General features: G+C 43.4%; 1 protein-coding gene and 1 long non-coding RNA gene across 3 annotated transcripts in view; one reads left to right on the forward strand and one right to left on the reverse strand.

Annotated features, from left to right (window-relative positions):
- ntn1b (netrin 1b) overlaps positions 1 to 16,273 on the forward strand; it is a 39,153-nt gene extending 22,880 nt beyond the window's left edge. The window contains exons 4-7 of the mRNA XM_035614803.2: positions 5,423 to 5,572; positions 8,208 to 8,261; positions 10,432 to 10,506; positions 15,943 to 16,273. Of these exons, the coding sequence (XP_035470696.2) occupies positions 5,423 to 5,572; positions 8,208 to 8,261; positions 10,432 to 10,506; positions 15,943 to 16,262 (599 nt within the window). The 3' untranslated portion in view covers positions 16,263 to 16,273. The remainder of the gene's footprint in view (positions 1 to 5,422; positions 5,573 to 8,207; positions 8,262 to 10,431; positions 10,507 to 15,942) is intronic.
- Positions 1 to 19,467, reverse strand: part of LOC118288580 — a 47,942-nt gene that overhangs the window by 19,075 nt on the left and 9,400 nt on the right. The gene's annotated exons all lie outside the window — the stretch shown is intronic.

Below are 19,467 nucleotides of genomic sequence, written 5' to 3' on the forward strand. Positions count from 1 at the left end.
ATATATACATAAACACATTCAGCTGTTGTCTGTTTCAGCTACATTTTGCTATAAATCCTATAAATATGATCATTTTGGAGGCTGCACTTTATGATGCTGTTTAACTGTATTCCATTATACAAAGACGTGTATCTGTTGTTAAGCCTACCCTCATTGATTGGACGAGTGAGTGTACATAATGTACATATATGCAGGCAATACGTATTCGAGTATTCCTGCATATATGCGTGTGACTGTGATTTGGACAACAACACAGACTGACTAAAGACTACTACTGAACAAAGGGTCAACTCAGCGCACTCACAGGCGACTAACAATCTCAGGCCCACACCTGCTTACTGTTCCTTCCTGTTTTTTAGTGCCTGTCCACACACTTTACCGATAATTTCAGAGTAACCCCTTGGAAACCCATGGAAAACCATGGGGAAAACCATAAATAAAACGATACATCAAAAATAAATTAGAATTAGAGTCGACACTTTCCTCTAAAGCTCAGGTTTGGCTGAAGTCTTACACAGACAAACATCATTGACTGTGCTCTGTTTCACACTCGAGGCATTACAGGAATTCTTTTTGCCTAAACTTAAGAGAAAAGCGTCCAGCTGCCTTGGTGTCGGGGAACTGACCCGTGCAGCTCCCAAGCTATTTGAGGTCCTCCGCGGAAGACAAACATAACAAACAAGAGCCGAGGTGCGAGCTGATCCACTGAACAGAGCAGTGGAAACAACCCGCTAATCGTCCCTCACAACACAAATACACATGTGCAAAAGGCGCGCGCGCGCACACACACACAGGTGTGAGCACATACCTCAGGTTTGAGACCAAGCTGCCAAGGATAAATGTGTGGGGAGACAGAAGCGGATCTCCTTCTGTCTCGCAGCTCTGAGCAAACAAACTGCTGTCACTCAACCACTTTGTCTTAACACGCACCAGTCAAACATCCCAGAGATGCACATCATTGCCCATCATCAACGCCTGCATCCGGCTACGTGAGGGAAACTAACACACACACACACACACACACAGTCACGTCAACGTCTGAGATAGGGCTGTCGCGATTTTCTTGATATTAACAATAATTGTAAAATTGAAAATGAAAAGAGTTAATTTTATGCATTTGATAATATTGTGTAAATAAATCCAGCACCTCCTAAATCTCTTTTACACTCCCAACATGGTAAGTATTAGTTATTAGAGTAGAATTAATAATCATAGCTATCTGTGGTCCAAAGAAAATTAAATAAAACACACAATAAACATCATTAAAGATGAAATTGACTGATAGTATCATTATTATTGTTATTCTGATAATATCATTATCGTAAATTATTTTGGTGATGTTAATCGTTTAGTGAAAAAGCCATAGTCTGCAATAATCCTAATTATAGGCACACCTAACATTAAGAGCAGGCGAGTATCCATGTCCATAGTTTTTTGTAATGAATTTACAAATTGAATAGTTATGAAGGTGGTTGATAATTGTTGTTTGAGGGAAAGTCTGTTTATGATCGGTTGACAAAAATGAAAAATCTACTCGTTTTACTGCAGTACTTACTGCGTGCTAAACAATTTCACTGGATGCCATTGTACATTTCCATCCTGATCTCTTACCACACACTAATGACAAATGAGAGACTTTGGGGTACATTTGGGCACATATGGTGGTCTTCTGCCACATCAACAGCTGAGCTGCGATTGGCTGCTGACAGCGTCTCAGGATGCCGATCCTCCAGTGCCCCGACCATTAGTGCGCCGCTGGCTATTCAAACACGGAAACAGCAACATGATATTTTCCGACTGCATGCCAAACCAGTCCTCCCCTATTAATTCACCCGCTCAACTCACATGGAATAGGAGCAGAGGCACGAGCATCATGGCCCGTGGAAGTGTTTTTTCAGTTTTGTTTTTTTTTGTTTTTTATGTCAGAGACAGTCGGCGATCACCATCAAACAGAGTGCTGGGATCGATTTACTGCATGTGGCAGTGTTTAAGCCGAACATAAGCTTGACAGATCATCTGCATTCAAAAAATGACAAACGGTTCTTTGCAGCATTGTTTCTCCCTGCCAGCCTAAACATTTCCACGAGCTATATTCGGGGAGTAGCTCGGCTCGAGGAGGTGAAGCCGGGAGCAGGTTAGTGTAACAGAGAGAGGCTCTCACTTGGCCTAATGATGGAGCAACATCCATAGATCTCTGCAGAGGCTTTCCAAACAGCTGGATCAGTTACCCGAATGCTCGATGCCCCTCTCGCCATCGCTCCATGTAACCAGCTCATTGCTCTGGAATCAAACCCAAACAGCCTGATTGCTGCCTTTCTACTCAGGTGACAAAAACGCTGCAATGTGACATCAGTTACAAATCACTTTATTTATTGTTCAAATCAGCCAACCATCCCACTCTGCTGTTGTTGGACAGGAAACCCAGCGCTGCGCCAACACAGCCAGGAGGAAGTCTGCTTTTATTCCCCATTCCTTAACCGCCCCCCCCCAACACTTCACATCTCAACAAAATGTCCTCTCAAAGATTCACTTAATAGTTGGAGGTTTTAGGGGGAAAAAATGTCTCTTCTGCGCTATACAGTGCCTACGTCTCCAGTGGCAGAGTGGAATGCCTCATGCTTTATTTCCCAGATTAACAACTTCACCCCTCATCAAGCACAGTGTAAACATGGCTCTTGGAGACCCACAGTGCAACCCCCCCCCCATCCCGCCCCTAACAGTTTGTTTCTTTCCTGGTCTCTTCATATGTTTGGCAGTGTAAGCCTTTAAACTAGGCACAGCGAGTGGCCAGAGATGAAGCTGGTGCACGGTCCGTTGCACAGCACTCCTAACAAACCCCTCGGCAAACATTCGTCTCCACGGGACCTCCCACTGCAGGTTGAAATTAATCAAAGAGCTTCCAGTTTGTAGCACACTCAAAGAGGTGGGGTAGAGGTGAGGGTCTCTTGAGATTGCAGGAGTGAGAAATTCTACCTGTGATCAAAAGGTTTTAAGGATTGAAATTAAAGACAAAATGTAGCAACCTAAAATGTATTGAATCATAAACTTTAATTATTCTATCACGTTTAATGTGGAGTACATTTGATTGCAGCTTCTCAAAGGTGTAGATTGATATTTTGGGAGTAAATTTGCTTTCTTGCCTGGAGTTAGATGACAAGATTGACCAGGCACATGTCTGTACAGTAAATATGTAGCTATAGTCAGGAGCTAGTTAGCCTTTATTTGGTAAAAATGAACATTTTATTTTCACATAACCTTATATATAAAGTCTCCCATTCAACGTTTCTTGCACTAATGTTCCTGAAATTCTCCCTGAGGTTTCGTTTCTAACATTTTAAGACAAATAAACATTACCACTACAATACTTGCTTTTATGAGTTGAACCCTTGGCGATTTGACAACAGCAGTTACTTTATACAAGAAAACTATTGCTCCCATTGTACTTGCAACCTAACCCTAGTAGCTTGATTCAATCTTCAAATATCTTTATATAACTTGTTAGAAGCTGTGGTCTCTGAAGTCTGCACACTGGGCTGTTACTGCAGAGGTGTCTGAACCTGTCACAAGCCATGACATTTAACCCGGGAGGGTCTAGCAGTTACTGAATTGTTTTCTGTCAAAGGTCATTGAAAATAACAATATAGACAGGTTTACCAGTTGCAAATAATCAAGGATGTGAACAGTACACTGGTGGTATAGTTATAATAGCTTATATATACAGACACTTTCACTATTTAGAAATCAAGCCGTCAGCGCTGAACGAGATCCAGGTCGCTGGAATTAACGATTTTTTAATGTTAATTTCCACATTAGCTCTGAGTCATTTTAGGTCGTTTTAGAAAACATGCATTTCTCTGATGATGTCGCTTAGAAACCCATCTATTTAGAATATTACGTCAATATCTAAACAAATAAGCTGCACGACATACTGTTAAGTAACGCTCTGTTCTAAGGCCACGATTTTAGTTACTTTATGTCATTACAAATGACAATGGGTAATTAAATGATGCTTACAGTACTTTTCTAAAACAATCAGGAAATTCCTGTTTGAATTTGGCTCAACTGGGCAGATATGGGATCGTTGTCCAGATCTAATTCTCAGCAAGAAAAAAAATATAGCATATTTTGCAAAATGTCAACCAAATTTTTGATTTGTATGTATTCAATATCACAGTTGTGGTTACATCCTGAATTATTATGTATAAAATGATTTACCTGTAGAATAAACAAACCAGAGTAAACCAGAGAGTTTATTTTTTACATCTTTGGTAGACTAAAAGTGAACAATAGCGTCCAAAAGAAAGGCACAGACTGTCACCTCTCTATGATGTCATTATGAATTTTTATTCTCAGTTGTGTTAAAAAACCCTCCTTCATTTCATGTGAACAACATACTGGCATTGAATTCTCGGAGTAAATAAATTCGATCCCAATAACTTTCACCGTTTGATTTTATCTCTACAAATCCACTTGGCAGAAACAGAAAATAGACAAAAACACAGAAGGCAGACCCTTTTTTTCCTTCAAATTTAATAAGCATCAATTTATATTAATGAAGCTCCATAAATTCCAACTAAAAGTAACTGCAACCTCTACTGGACCACTTCAAGCTAATTTCAAATAACTGTTGGTACATATAACACATGCAGGGCTAATACTGAGGCTGGGCTTCCACTTCAAACACTGGCTTTATGGAAAAATGTTTGGCAGAACGCGCGCACACACAGAGCAAATTTCTCACATTTGACTTGCGATCCTCCCAACTAACAGCTTACATTGACTTTGAAGTGCGCTCCACTCGTCCATTAATAGGAAAATTATTCCGGCAGTATTTGCGAGGAACTCTTTGCCAAAATGCTTTACGTTGGGAAGTGAATCTGAAGATCACAACGCTGCACAAAGAGGTCACAAAGTCGGCTCTCAAGAAGCGCTCTCTCTCTCTCTCTCACACACACTTACACACACACACACACACACACACACACAAACAGCCGACCGATACTGTGCGCGGTGAGAGTGAAATACAATAATTAATCAAGTTATTTACTCTTCTGCATGCTTTCCAGAGCAGACCTAATAAAGAATCCGATGGTCATTATGGGTGGAGTGAAGCGCGGTGTAATTTGAGTGAGGTTTTATGCTGGTCCAAGGCCCAGTTCCCCATCTGTGATGTTCTGGAAGGCAAACAGAGCCCACGCTAATGTGAATGATTTCTCACTAAGGTTTTAGTACTGAGATTGCTTTTTATTGTACGGAATATGAGGAGTCAGCAGTGGACAAGCCAGACACATACTGTAGTCATTTGAAAGCTGATATTTGTTTTGTAATGCTGCTGGTTTTAGAAAACCACCCATGTTTTCACTTTTGCTGTTTACAAAGTTGTTTACTAGGGTCCTGCATTTTTTTTCTCCCCCCTCCATAGCATGTGATTGCCACCCAGTCGGGGCAGCAGGGAAGACGTGTAACCAGACAACAGGCCAGTGCCCCTGCAAGGACGGAGTCACAGGAATCACCTGCAACCGCTGTGCCAAGGGCTACCAGCAGAGCCGCTCGCCGATAGCTCCCTGCATCAGTAAGGCCATCCTGTTGCACTCCTGCACACAATGGACAGAGTTACCACTACACTAGGTCTAATCTATCAATAGCTAAATTACAGTTTTAGTGATTAACAAATAATTTATGCTATATAGAGCAGGTATAGGCATTCAAAAGCAAACTTTTGGGTCGCTAAACTGTGAAAAGTCCCAATGGTGCATACACTCCTGTTGAACCAGCATTTTAGGTTCATTGTGTACAACTGCAGCCTGATTAATATAAACATTAAAACAAAAAGCTTCTTCTTAAAGTCATCAAGATGAAATTAGGTGTAGCCCAAAATGACAGCACATGTTATGCAAGAGACTAATGTTTTTTTGATAATCTGATCATCAAAAAACAATTAATTACCAATACTGCAATTCATAATCTCCATAAATAATACAAGTGTCGCTTATAAGGAGAAAAAGATCCCAGTAGTTTTATTCAAAGTGCTGGTGACTTCTGTCTCAAAACTGTCTGCATGTCTTTCAACTTTATACTCTCGACAGGGGACGTTAAATCAGGGGACGTGTGTCATTTTTCAAATTTTCTGGCGGCATCTGGTGGTGAAGTTGGAATCCGCAACCAACTGAGCACCCGATAGGGACACTTTATTGTGGCACACCGCTGATTCCATTTCCGGTTTCGGGCAGCGCTGAAAATTCAGCGTGAATGTGACGTATTCTGGACCGTTTGCGAAACAACCGTATTTAACACGACGTAGCAAACATGCCGACTCACTCGGAAGTCGGGTCCACCTCATGTTGCTTTATTTAACGTGGAAAAAACGAAACGAAAAAACGTCGGTTCTTTGTTGCAGATGACAATAGGTATATGAACACATAGTTATGGACAATATATTCAATTTCTGTGAATAAGTTCTTCTGAATATTACACACTGTAGCTTTAAATACAAGTGGACTGCAACGCGGCTAGTAAAGCTGTGGTAGGTTCCTCCATTTGAAAGGCCTTCTATGTCAGGGCTGCTCACTACAGGTCAATTCTGAAACATTCATGGGTCAAAGTTCACCAGAGTTCAACATGATGCAAAAAACCCAAAATGGAGTGGATTTACTTTGCAGCTGCCAGCAAATTCACTAATTGCGGGAATTCCATTAAAATGAATTGATTGCAGCCAGGCCTATAGCCAAGCGTGCTCAGCCAAGTCCTACAGCCCAAGCTTTGATACCCAGGCTTCATCAGCGATCGCAAATCCTGATAATTACCCCAGGACAAGACCTGAAAAGGACAGGACATGTTGTTATGCATGAATTCATGGCTCACACTCGTCTTGTTTTATTTTTATACCCCTTTTCCATTATTTGAGATAGATGTTTGGCTGTTTAAACCGGAGCCTGGATAAACAGACCATTACTGCTTGCCTAACATGGCCTTGTGTGCCTTCAACACCGTTAACGGTCCGTCTCACAATAAATCCCCAGAATGAGTCCAAGGGAATGATGGCTGATATGTTTATTGGCTGTATCTGCTGCCTGCAGATTCCAGCCCCTCGGCAATAAACGCCAGCACCGCACAGAAACGGAGATGGCTCACCTTGGTAGCTGCTTCGGCGAGAAGCATCAAGTAGCTGGCTGGCATAGACAGATAAGATAACAGTCTGGGAGGTTGTGCAGATGCTAACAATTGTCCGCTATGTTACTGGGGTTGCCATGTCAGATTGAGTCATGTGGAAATTGGACATGGCCTCTGTGGACTGAGAATCTGAGTGATGTTTGGCCAGAAACCACAATGATAATTTGAACCTGTAAACCTGCTGGAGCAGGATTTGTTTTGTTCTTTTAATTTTGTTGAGATGGTAACAAATGTGGTATAAAAATTGGAGTGTTTTTTTTTTTAAGAGCATTATATTTAGTTTCTCATTTATTGCTTTCAGATAATGTCTTTTGGTTTCGATAGTACAATATTAAATATTTGTGATATCTACCTCACTGCCAGCTCCGACTTCAACAAGACTGGTGGCTTTGGCTCCTATAACATATCACAATCAGGAGGGAACAGGACATTAATAATAACTCAATTTGTTGCTACACATTTTTTACCTCGTCTGTCACAATCTGCTGTCATCAAGTCCTCATATTAAAGCCATTCCCAAGTGTTTTACATATATGCTCTAAGGTTATGTACATCTGTTCAGGAGTTAAAAGGTTTCTCTGATGGAGCGCTCTAACTATTTTGAAAGTGGATTTTTCGCGCAATAAGATTACATACAAAGTCAATGCAGAGGCACGAGTTGACACGAATAACACAAATTATATTAAATTAGTGTCATTCGCTTGAGTTGAAATATGTGAACTCTTGCTAAACATTCACATGAATTGCAAATGTCGCAAAAGCCATTGGGATTCCCGAGTGAACGGGTGAATATTTGCGGGTTACTCACATCGTTTGCGTTATTCGCGCAAGTAAACACAAATGATCCTGTGGCCAAAACTTGCATGAGTAACGCAACGCGCAAAAAAAAAGCTTTGCCTTTGTTGTGAACACACCAATAGAAAAGGAAATTGATTGCCTTTATTGTCTCATTAGTGTAACCATTATATAAGTTAGATTTTGTTTCCATTGCAAAATGATGAAAAGGTGAACCTCTTATTCATCCCTCTTTGTCACAGAGATCCCAGTTGCATCTCCAACAGCGACTTACAGCAGCTACGAGGAGCCGTCAGGTGAGTAACAACACATCTCTTCATCAACGTCTCCTGTATCAAAGTCATATCTTTATGTCCCCTTCTATTTGCGCGCTCACACACACACACACACACACACACACACACACAATGTTTTTCCATCCATTCATCGTAGCACAAGTCAGCTAAACACTAAACACACACCAGTGAGGTCTGGCCGCTGCTGATGTAAACTCCAGATATTTTGCCAGTGCTCCCTGTGGCCTCGTTGCATGTATTCCCAGCCTGCCCGGCAGCCTCCCCAGGGTTGCAGCCCTAATCTGATTACATGCTTCATTTGCACCAGTTTGTATTTCAATCAAGGCTGGCTGACCCTGTTGTCCATGTGCCCTGACGAGGGTCTCCACCTCGGGCCGCTGACATTAGAAGATGTGCCACAGCAATATTTACCTCAGGGTCTGTCTTAAAGGGGGATTAGGTTGACTTTAAACAAATGTAATTACCCACAGCAAACAGGCTGAGCAGAAGCTGTTAACCTATGAATTTAGAGTTCACCGTGATGCAGGCTGGTGTGAATGGGCTGAGTCACTGCCGACAGTCGATCAGCGTCTGACGGGAGTGGCGCCACTGACTTTACCGCGCTTTGTTGTGAGTCCCGCTTCCTACTATAGCGACTGCAGAGGCTGTGAGGAGTTTGGACCGCTGTCAGAAACTCCACACAGACACCACCCTCCAAATTAGGAGCAGTGTGGTCCCCAGGGACCCCCGCAGAATGAACGTGCCACTGCCGCAGGGACACACAAAGGGGGCGTTTGTCCTCACAGCGGGAGATTGGACCTTAATGAGAGTTGTGAGTGTAATGGCCCACTGCGGCGATTGCACTAAGGGGCTAATGGGCAACGTCAGCTATCAAAGGGAGGTATGATGAAGGCCCCCAGGGGCCAGATAAAGACCCCCCCCTCGCCGCCCTTACCAGTTCATTTACATGGAAATCAGGCATGCTCGATATGGACTCGTCAAATTCATTTACTTTGGGATTTCCTCTTCGCTTATTTCTCCCGCCACCCCAGAAAGCAGCCAGGCATTCCACCAGAAAATGCTTTCTCTACAAACATGAATTCGATCCTCATCCCACGTCCCAAACCGCTCTTTTTTTCCCTTTTTTTTTTGAGAGGGAGGAGAGGGGCGTTTTTTTCTTCCTCCATCATTACCCAGGCAACCTCATTCACACGGAGTATAATGGAGAAGAAAGGGGATGACTGGACAGAGGGCTGGAAGAAATAATGAAGTTTGTCCATATTCAGGCAAGCTGAAAGGTCCCCTCTCTCTCTTAACTGCCCCCTCCTCTCCCTTCAGACTGCCCAGCCCAGCTTTCCCACCCCCCTAGAAAAGAGCACAAGGCTTATTGCTCTGGGAGAGGCGGAGTGGGAGGGGGACAATACTCTGAGATGATCTGGTTCCAATTTGTGTCAGTCAGCGGAAAGTGGAGGGAACAAATGATTTCAATTTCCAGTTTGGCCGCTGGTCCCACCACCAGCTCGCTCATTCCAAAAAAGATACCTGGCGCAGTGTCAACGCGACAGCAGTGGCCATCGATAAAGCCTTCTGGCACGCTAACCCAGGTACATATACAATGGTGTAAAAGGTAAACCCCACGAAGACATTAATCATAAGTCTGTGAGCTTCTTTCTCGGCAGGGAGTGGTGGAGGTCTGTGTGTGTGTGTGTGTGTGTGTGTGTGTGGGGGGGGGTACTCACTTTCTCGCCTCGTGGCTGAGATGCTGCTAAAGGTCCCCGCAAATTTTTCGGTAGGTCACTAGCTAATTTCTCCCCTGCGGCCTCCTTTTGTGCAGGCGTGACCTCCGTAGTCATCGGAGATCACACAATGCATGCCAGGACACTGACGAGGGAGCGGGCTGGAGTGGAAACGTTGGGAGGGGTGTAGTTGAAGTGTGCTGACAGACACAGGGGGTTCTGTGTAAGCCTTAAGCCATTTCACAGTGGCACTCTGAAGGCATCTTTAAGACCTCCGGGGGCACTAATAGTGTAACGCAAGGGATCACATGTGGAGCCCGTCCAGCTGGAGCCTGGCCTGATGATACTGAAACAGACTCACCGCATTATGAGAGGCTTTTATACATTGTAGGATGAAATTTGTAGTCTACCTCTTACTCCCTCTTTCTTTCTTCTTTTTTTTTTTTTTACCACAGATTGCGAATCACACTGTAAAGCTTCCAAGGGAAAGATGAAGATCACCATGAAGAAGTACTGTAAAAAAGACTACGGTGAGTGAGTCCAACCGGCAGGAATGTGCGCTGCCCGCCATCAGCCAGCAGTCAAGAGGTCAGACGTCTCGATTAATCAGATGCCGAGCGCGGCCGGTCCACACCCCGGTTGCCGCTCTCCCATTTTTCAGTGACAGTTTACCGACACAGTCTCTGAGGTCATGTCCACCAATACAGATTTAATATGAAATCATCGATTTTCTCTCTTTGAAAACAGAGGGTCTTAAAAAAACATTCTCTACAGCGGATCAATCTGAAGTGTGCACACTTAAAAAGTTGAGCTTTTCAAGATGTATGACTATCAGCCAATATTCTCTCGCTTATAATTGCTCCTTTAGCGTGCTGATATTTGATCCCGCTGTAAAGGTGTTTTCATGACACACTTCCTCGTTTGCTGTCTAGCAACTGCACGAAAAGTTTCGGTGCAAATGAGGAATTACATTTAACATGAATATATATATATATATACATATAACAGTAGAAATGCAAAGATAGGCCAGTCAGTGTGATCTACTGTGAGAAGGACAGAGGCGACAGAAAGGAGGCCTAACCTGCTGGGACCAAACAGAGAATACGGCCATATTTGTAAAAACATAAATTCAGTCCTTCTCCAAACTCGATCGGTGGCTAAAATGTGGACAAAACATGCTTTTCATTCAATCGAAATCAGTGTTGACCAGGTCTGTCTTAACTGAGCCATTTGATATTTTGGAGCAACACCAGAAGAAAGCTTGACCCTTTTCATGCTTTCTCTCATTGTCCTAATTGAGTGACTGGTATAACAGGTGGAGACTGTATGTGAGAACGGAAATATCCTTTCTGGAACTTTTCCTCCAAGCCCTCTTGTAAAATTTCTAGAAAAAAAAGCCCATGTGAGAATACAGCAGGAAAATCTCCAGAGGATTCATGGCAAGCGAGAGAGAAAAAAAGACTTATCGCAGCTGAGTTATCGTCATGTTCTGACTCCTGCACAATCTACCCAGACGCCACAGAATGTTTCGCAAAAACATTCTTGTCGCTGTGAATGTCGCATTCGTCATATATGAAAGGCAAACTCTGGAAAAAAATTTCCGGAAACCGTTTCACTTCAAAACATACTTTCCCAAATTTTCACCAGCACTTCAGAGAACAATAAATCATGAAAATAAGATAAAAGTTAAATGGTTATTGACTCTTTTATTGACTTTCCTCTCTGCGGTTGTCCCAATTACTCAATTAGGACACCCCCCGAATGAACGCAGCCCTTTTTCTTCAGGAGCAGCAGCATTTGTTGACTACAACTCAAGATCTTTTGGGATTTTCAATTACTCAGTTGTATAGAGTAAAAAAAAACAACCTCTGCACCTTCCAACCCTGTGACCTCTCATGCCCTGTGAACCCAGAGGAACAGGAGTACGAGTAGTCGGCCTCAGGCGTTTGGCAAAAAGGCTTCAGGATTTTAGAGCGAATCCAGAACTGATAGGAGGAGCCAAAACACACAGCAATCACATTATGTTGTCAGTGATTCCACAAGCGATGCAGCCGAAAATACGCCCAACAACGTTGTGCCACGTAAATAAATACCATGTCCCGGGGTCTGAAATTATATATCAAAACGTTGTGTGAAACAAATCAACACCTTGGACCGAGACGGACATTCTGATGTCATGATGATTAATTATACATATATGAGGTTTCTGTCAACCAAAAGCCACAAACAATAGAAGTGTAATACCCGGTATTCCCACAAGGGAGGATATTGGGAAGTAAGAGAGGCTGCGCTACTCAACTGTGTAGCCTCACATTCATCCACATGGCAAATGATCCACTTCACTCTTTGGATTTTCTAAACAATTTAATACTGCAATATAATGGTTTATCCGTGATCTGTGGATCCACAAATGTAGACCTAAAAAAAAAAAACACTAAAAAAACTTTGAGGCAGATCCAGGATACCCAGCACACGCACTCCTCTCTGCCAAGACTTTACAAGTTTTGTAATCGGAGCGTGCCTCTGAGACACAACCAACATTTGTCTTAACTATTATGTAGTAACACTTGTAAATTTAGAAGCCGTATCATCAGCAACTTGAAGAATAACTGTCACTGAGATTTCAACGGACAGCTGATGCAAATTTGGCCTTTTACCAGTTGCAGTAAAACGTTCATCACCACAGTGTTTGCTCTGCCGGGATCCTTTCAGCTCCCACAATGTCGATCTCGGTCAGAGCTGCTAAGTTGTCTCTCCCTCAAAATTGTTGTCAGCGAAACCTCGTCAACTGTCTGCCAGAAAAACAGCACTATACACTTTAAACTGCTTACAGCCAAATATATTTTATCCCCCCTCACAGTTGAGTTGATAGTAATTCAGGCCATTTGTTGCATTTCGCTATAGGATGCCAAAACGCAACCATTATTCATATTTCCACCGACTTAAATCTTAATCATCAGGGCTGAGAGAGACGGCGCGTCTATAAATAAGTCAGGCTGATTCAAGCAAAGCGGGCGGCTCTGAACTTCCCCTTAAAATGTCTGGAAGCGGATGAGCCTGAGCCCGAGCCCACGCCGAGGCAGGACGGCAGACATCATTGCTTAGCATGCACTCCCTTCGCCTCGGTCTAATTCATTTCTCAGGCCTGTCGCCTTGCTTTTGTGGGGCTCTCCTCTGTTCTGTGGGGGCCACAACCCTGATGTGTGAGTGGTGGTGCAGGCCCCCAGGGGTCACGGGAAGGGGCCCTCTGTTTAAACACAGTGGTGCGCTCTGCCGGCACCGAGCATTCCTCGGGGCACAAACAGGTGGTAAATTAGGCAGACGGTGACGGATTGCCACCCCGGAGAGAAAGAAATATGTTTTGTTTATTCAATTTTTGTTTTTCATCACTGCCGTAGCTACGGAGACGGTGGCCACAAAGGGATTATATTCTCGACCCGAAAAACCCTCCCCTGCACACACGTACCCTCCCCTCTCCCTGCCACCAGGAAGACAATGAATCAAAGGGCCGCGTGTTTACCGACGCTCCGGGGCAGTGCTCAAAGGCAGGGCGCCCCGAGGCCCCCCGGTCACCCGTCTGTGCTCACCCAAGGGGAGCAGGTCCCTGATCATTCACTCGGCTGATAACCAGAGGGGACAGGGGCCTCAGCGTGGTAATTAAGCAAGCGCTAATTTCATTAGCCCTTGCTTGTTGGTGGCAGGCAGTGTCAAGCCGCAGCACACTGCCCAAAGACGATAAACCCAGTGGGAAGTTTGGCTGCGAGGGGAGGCTCAGTCGGCAGCCATTGTGCTGGTGCGGGATCATCCAGCACTTATCTCCTCTCTTTCACTGTCCGTCTCACCAAACACTGTGCACCATTTCCTAATAGATTGTTTGACCCCGGGCTCTCAGTCTCCCACTGGTGTCTATTTAGCTCCAACCAAGTGGCAGGAGGTGTGTGGATCTGTGTATGTGTGTGTTTAAATGCTTTAAGTACAGACTAAGAAGGTACTTGAGAGAGAAAGCGAGGCAGACATCGACACAGAGACAGTGTCTGGACGCCGTAACCGAGTCTCCTCGGCGCAGAGAGGAGAGCGCCATCTCCACTGGATTCTCACGCTGTGAAGTTGGATGGAGCTCTGGGAGCAGAACCCGGATGGCTCATGAGGTCGGAAACACATCCTGATTCTCCTGGAACTTTTTCTGTGGCTGGGAAGACAAATAGTGCAGCCCCCCTCCTCTCTCTCGTGCCCCCCCACCCCCCTCCTCGCACACCCTTTATGTGTCTGGATGAAGGAGAGGGCTGCAATGAATGGCAGGGCTGTGAGAGCTCGCTCTCCTCAGCCCAACAAACCTTCTTTCTTCTGAAATTGTGTGCAATTTGCTCACGCCATGCATTGACACACACACACACACACACACACACACACACATTCAAACAGCCCGCTTCGCCGGGTCTCTTCATTCTTGGCAGCAAACGGGGGGATGATTGACGAACACCGAAAGTGATCGCGGTCAGCCAGAAAGGCAAAAGAAAAGGCTAACTTTAAGATATCAGAATTAAAAAAGTTCTTTCTTTGAGCAGGCAATACAGTTTGGATAGAATCATCACACAATTACTTTGTTACTTTATCAAGTCCACGCCCTCAAAATTTATGATCCTTGTGTGTCCAACAAAAATCACAGGAGCAACAACTGACAAAGGATTAAATGAGTTATACGTAGAAGATTAAGAGAAAAATAGATTTCTCCCATCGAGTGTTTCCCATCATCTAATCCAGTTTTCACCAGATTAGATTAATTCTCACAATTGTAAGTGAAGCCCCCCCCCCGCTCGCTTGAAAGTTAATAGCACATTCCTAACTAAACCCACGGGCTGAAGCACTTCACTTCAAGTACAAATGAGCTCTGTCGCTCCTGAGCCGTTTACCTCTTGTTCCAATCGCCGTGATGAAGTAATGGTTTTCTTTGTCGGACACTGAGAATCCGTGCAGGGGAGCTTCTGCGGAGGAAGCTTTACTCATTTCCTGATATTAAAATATCTGCTACGGGTGGTGTTCCAATAGTTACCAGGCTCAGCAGGATTTAGCCTGAGGCGGTCACTGCTCAGATGTTCACACTCCAGTTTAGGACACGATGAACCAACTGGAAGTTTTTTTTTTAAAATAGTGACACTGTTAGTGGATGCGGCAATTTTTTCCGCAAGACATTTTTCTAATGGCCATCTGTTTTCACAAAAAAAATGACGCGGCCCGGCCACCCGAAAGGAGAGTCTTTCTCTTGCCCCACACAGAAAAGTGTGCTTTCAGATGTTCTCCGCCAGAAAACCTTTGTGTTCACGAAGCGAGTGCTATGACAACCGTTGCCGTAAAAGGGAGTTTGCCTAGGAGCACAACAGGGAAGGTCATGGGTCAGAGATGTGGGGGGCAATTTCTGGGTCGTGTTCAAACAGCCACTTTTATTGGACATTTAATACAGCGTTGTATTAACGTGTTGGCATCTGTCTGAGGCAGCACACAGATGCCAACATAAAGAAGTTGTTATGGTTTATGACAGCGATTCCCAACCTTGTCTGATGTGGCCTGAAAGAGTTTGTCAAGTATCCCCCTAACATTAAACTCTTTATCAATAAACATTTCATCAATGTACGCATCAATGTTAGCTATTTAAACTATTCATTATTTATTTTTAGCCTTTTCACCACTTATCCATTATCCTTGATCTATTTGAACCGTTTACCCAGTACTTTCAGCTAACAACTGTATTTAGACTCCTCTGATCACATGCCAACACTCTTAATCGCAGCATGTGGTGTTCAGGTATTGATTCAATATGTGGATACACTTACCCTTGAGTACAAACAGCGTACCCAGGGGAACTGGAGGTACAACGCGCATCTCTTGTTGGGAATCACTAGTTTAAGATATGAATCGGTTGTTCATGATTTGACTTTTAACACTTGCTTTTGTCTCTTCTCCTCCACCAGCCGTTCAGGCGCACGTGCTGAAAGGAGACAAAGCAGGCGAGTGGTGGAAGTTCACCGTCAACATCATTTCCATCTACAAACAGGGTGAGCACCGCATCCGCCGCGGGGACCAGCTGCTGTGGGTGCGCGCGAAGGACGTGGCCTGCAAATGCCCCAAGATCAAGCCCGGCAGGAAGTACCTGCTCCTGGGCACAGACGACGACTCCCCCGGGCAGAGCGGCGTGGTGGCGGACAAGGGGAGCCTGCTCATCCCCTGGAAGGACCTGTGGGGCCGCCGGCTGAGGAAGTTCCAACAGCGCGACAAGAGGGGGAAGTGCTAAAAGTAGCTGGAGGGGAGAGAGGGGGGCGGGAGATTGAGGGGGAGGTGGAGGCAAAGTAATGCCTCTGCTGCGATAAAATGAATAAAATAAACTGGAAGAATAAAAGATAGAGAGACACAGGTGAAAAGTAGGAGAGGGTGGGGAATGACTGAGTGCTGCTGCTCTGAGTTGGAGCAAAGAGATTAGATTGAGTTGGGTTTTTTTAGGAACTTTTGTGAAGGAGCTCATTCTACAGTTGTTCAATTTCTGTTCACCTTTCAAGGTTTGTTTTGTTGTGTAATTGCAGAGTTTGCACCTAATATTACAGATATGTCACATCCTGACTATTTCACCCACGATGCTGTTGTTGTCATTTTTTAAAGTCCCTTGTTCAGTTGTTTTAAAGAGCAATGCATCTACTGTATCACCCCCATTGTGCCTGCAGAGGATCCCATTTCCACCGTCCAGTTAAAAGAAGAGTTAAAGCGCGGCGCTTGCAAGACGCGTATGAGAAGTCGCTCCTGTGACCCGCCAACCGCTGGAGAAACCATTTCAACAACTGTTTGTAACTGTGCCATTTTACCTGAGAGCCCCCTGCTCATATGTGAGTGTTACCTCAGTGTTGTGGGAACAAAATGCCATAATGATCCTCTCCTCACTCTGCATAATGAACTAGTCTTTTGCTCGGTGCTTATCGATATATCGGCCGTATGTTGTGGTTGCGACCTCTGCAATGTAAAGTAACCATGTGCATACACGGACATTATTCCTTTTTTTTCTCCGTAGATGGTGCCGTAGCATCAGCTAGATGTAGAGTAGACATGTCAACCATGCACTTATTATTAGGTTTTTTTAGAACATATAAGATATGTTCAATTATTTTTAAGAGTGGCGTCCAAAAAGAAAAAAGAATCCCACACTGTACTATATCACGCAAAAAAAAACAAAAAACGGCTGTATAGTTTAACAGATGACTGTTCTATAAGGGGCGTATGTATCAGTCTGTTAAAATGTGTCAGTGAGAGCGCTAACGAATTCTCACTTCTTTCTGGGGAAAAAAAAGAGAACGTCGACCTATCAAGCAAACCTCATAGCACTGTCATACTGCATGCTCACTGTTTACTGTAGCTGACGGCTGGCTAACAACGGTTGTGAGTAGGGCTGCAACAAACGATTATATTCATTATCAATTAATCTGTCGATTATTTTCTCGATTGATCCATTAGTTGTTTGGTCCATAAAATGTCATAAAATGGTGAAAAATGGCGATCGTGTTCCCCAAAACCCCCAAGATGATGTTTTGTTTTGTCCACACACCAAATATATTAAATTACCGTCACAGAGGAGCAAAGAAACCAGGAAATATTCACATTTAAGAAGCTGCAATGAGAGAATTTTTGACTTTTTTGCCCCATAAAAACTACTTGAACCGATTAATAGATTAGTAAAATAGTTGGCGATTCATCGAGTAATCGTTTACTCATCGATTAATCGTTTTACAGCTGCGGCTCTAGTTTGTATACAGTATTCAGTGTGGTGGGAAAAGAACCTGTGGAGTGATCAAATATCACAGATGTGCATTGTGCAGTGTGTTTTCTCAGCGCGCTGTGTCGAACGTTCGTCCCCTCAAAGCGACTTTTTGAGGACTGGATTCCATGATCAAGACTTGGTACTCGACAAAAAAAGGCATGACCGAATGTCTACGTGTTATATAGCTGTATAGTATTACTTTTTGTTGTTGTTTTGTTTTGTTAAACATTAACTAGATCTATCTCTGTGTGGACTTAGCCAGACTTTTAAATACTAGAATCTTAATAAATGGAAAGACAATTAAATGAATGTCAGACAAATTTCACGATTACCCCAGCGTGTACACCAGGAGGATCACACACAGAATTTACACATACACAAAAACTCTTAAGCAGGGCCACACCTAACAGACAGACAGACAGACAGACACAGACACACACACACACACACACACACACACACTCACAGAGATACACGGGTGCACCTCAGTACGCTGTGCATCATACAGTTTGTATTTGAAATTTACAACGTGCTAATGAAGTCTGGTCCAACACATCTGTACCGACACATTTCAACTTGTTTTGCAGGCGTTTGCAAAAAAAAGGTACACGCAACCACACTTCTGCCTTCCATAAATATTATATCTGAATAATTATCTGCTCATGTTTATACATTGGCTTGTAAATGTTGTTTAGCTGTGTCCATTGCAAATGGTTGTGTAATGTCTTGTAATACTAATATATTATGTTTATCACAAATGAATATATTTAATGACACATGAAACAATGTGGCTTTTGTGGCTTTTATTTTTGACCGTTTCTTTTTTTACTTTTGCATCGAATTGTAGACGGCTGTAATGACAAGTATTGATAAGTGTTTGGCTATTGAACAGCCTGATAGAACTGAAAATTAATTCATCTGAAATAAACTGTGTAAAAAAAACAATGAAGTGAGGATGATCCCTGCCGAAGTTAATATTTTTCTCTGACTTTTCTCCTCGTCATAATCAAAAAGCTTATTTTTTTCCCCCCCATAACACTGCAACACACAATGTGAAGCAACGTGCTCCAGTACATGACATCACTTATTCTGCCAGTGGTGATTGTTAGCAAATCTATCCCGTGGCCCTTGTGCAAAACATAAGAAGCCAGCAGCATATGAAACAGTCAGACCTGCTGCGACACAATAACTCCAATAATAATGACAGTGATGATAAAATACTTGGACACAAATTAATTTTGCGGTCAAATCCAACATCAAACTGATGCCTTAAACTGACGTCAGAGACACGCCTGAGCTTTTATGAATCCAAATGAAAAAATACTTTCACTCACAAGCAAACTTTATTGAGATTTACTGGAGGATATACAGTTTAAAAAACTGTTATGCTATGCTATTCATAAATACAACAAATCACGTGTCTTTTTCTCTCAGTTCTTCTCTTATTTTTTATGAAGAAGCATTCACTTCTGACTACAGCCAATGATACTTTTGAGTGTCCATAAACTACGACCCCGTCAAAGAATTGGACGTGCGAGGAAACTTACAGTGCGCGTCTGGAGTATGTGGGCTGTAAAATAAAGTTGTCTCTTTTCTGCACTTATTCACTGCAAATAGAGTGTACAGTAATTAAACTGTAATGATGAAGTTCCAAATTCTTTCCACACCCTAGTCTAACTACACTTCATGAAATATA

Source organism: Scophthalmus maximus, chromosome 17 (genome assembly GCF_022379125.1).
Source record: "Scophthalmus maximus strain ysfricsl-2021 chromosome 17, ASM2237912v1, whole genome shotgun sequence".
Lineage (NCBI taxonomy): Eukaryota > Metazoa > Chordata > Actinopteri > Pleuronectiformes > Scophthalmidae > Scophthalmus > Scophthalmus maximus.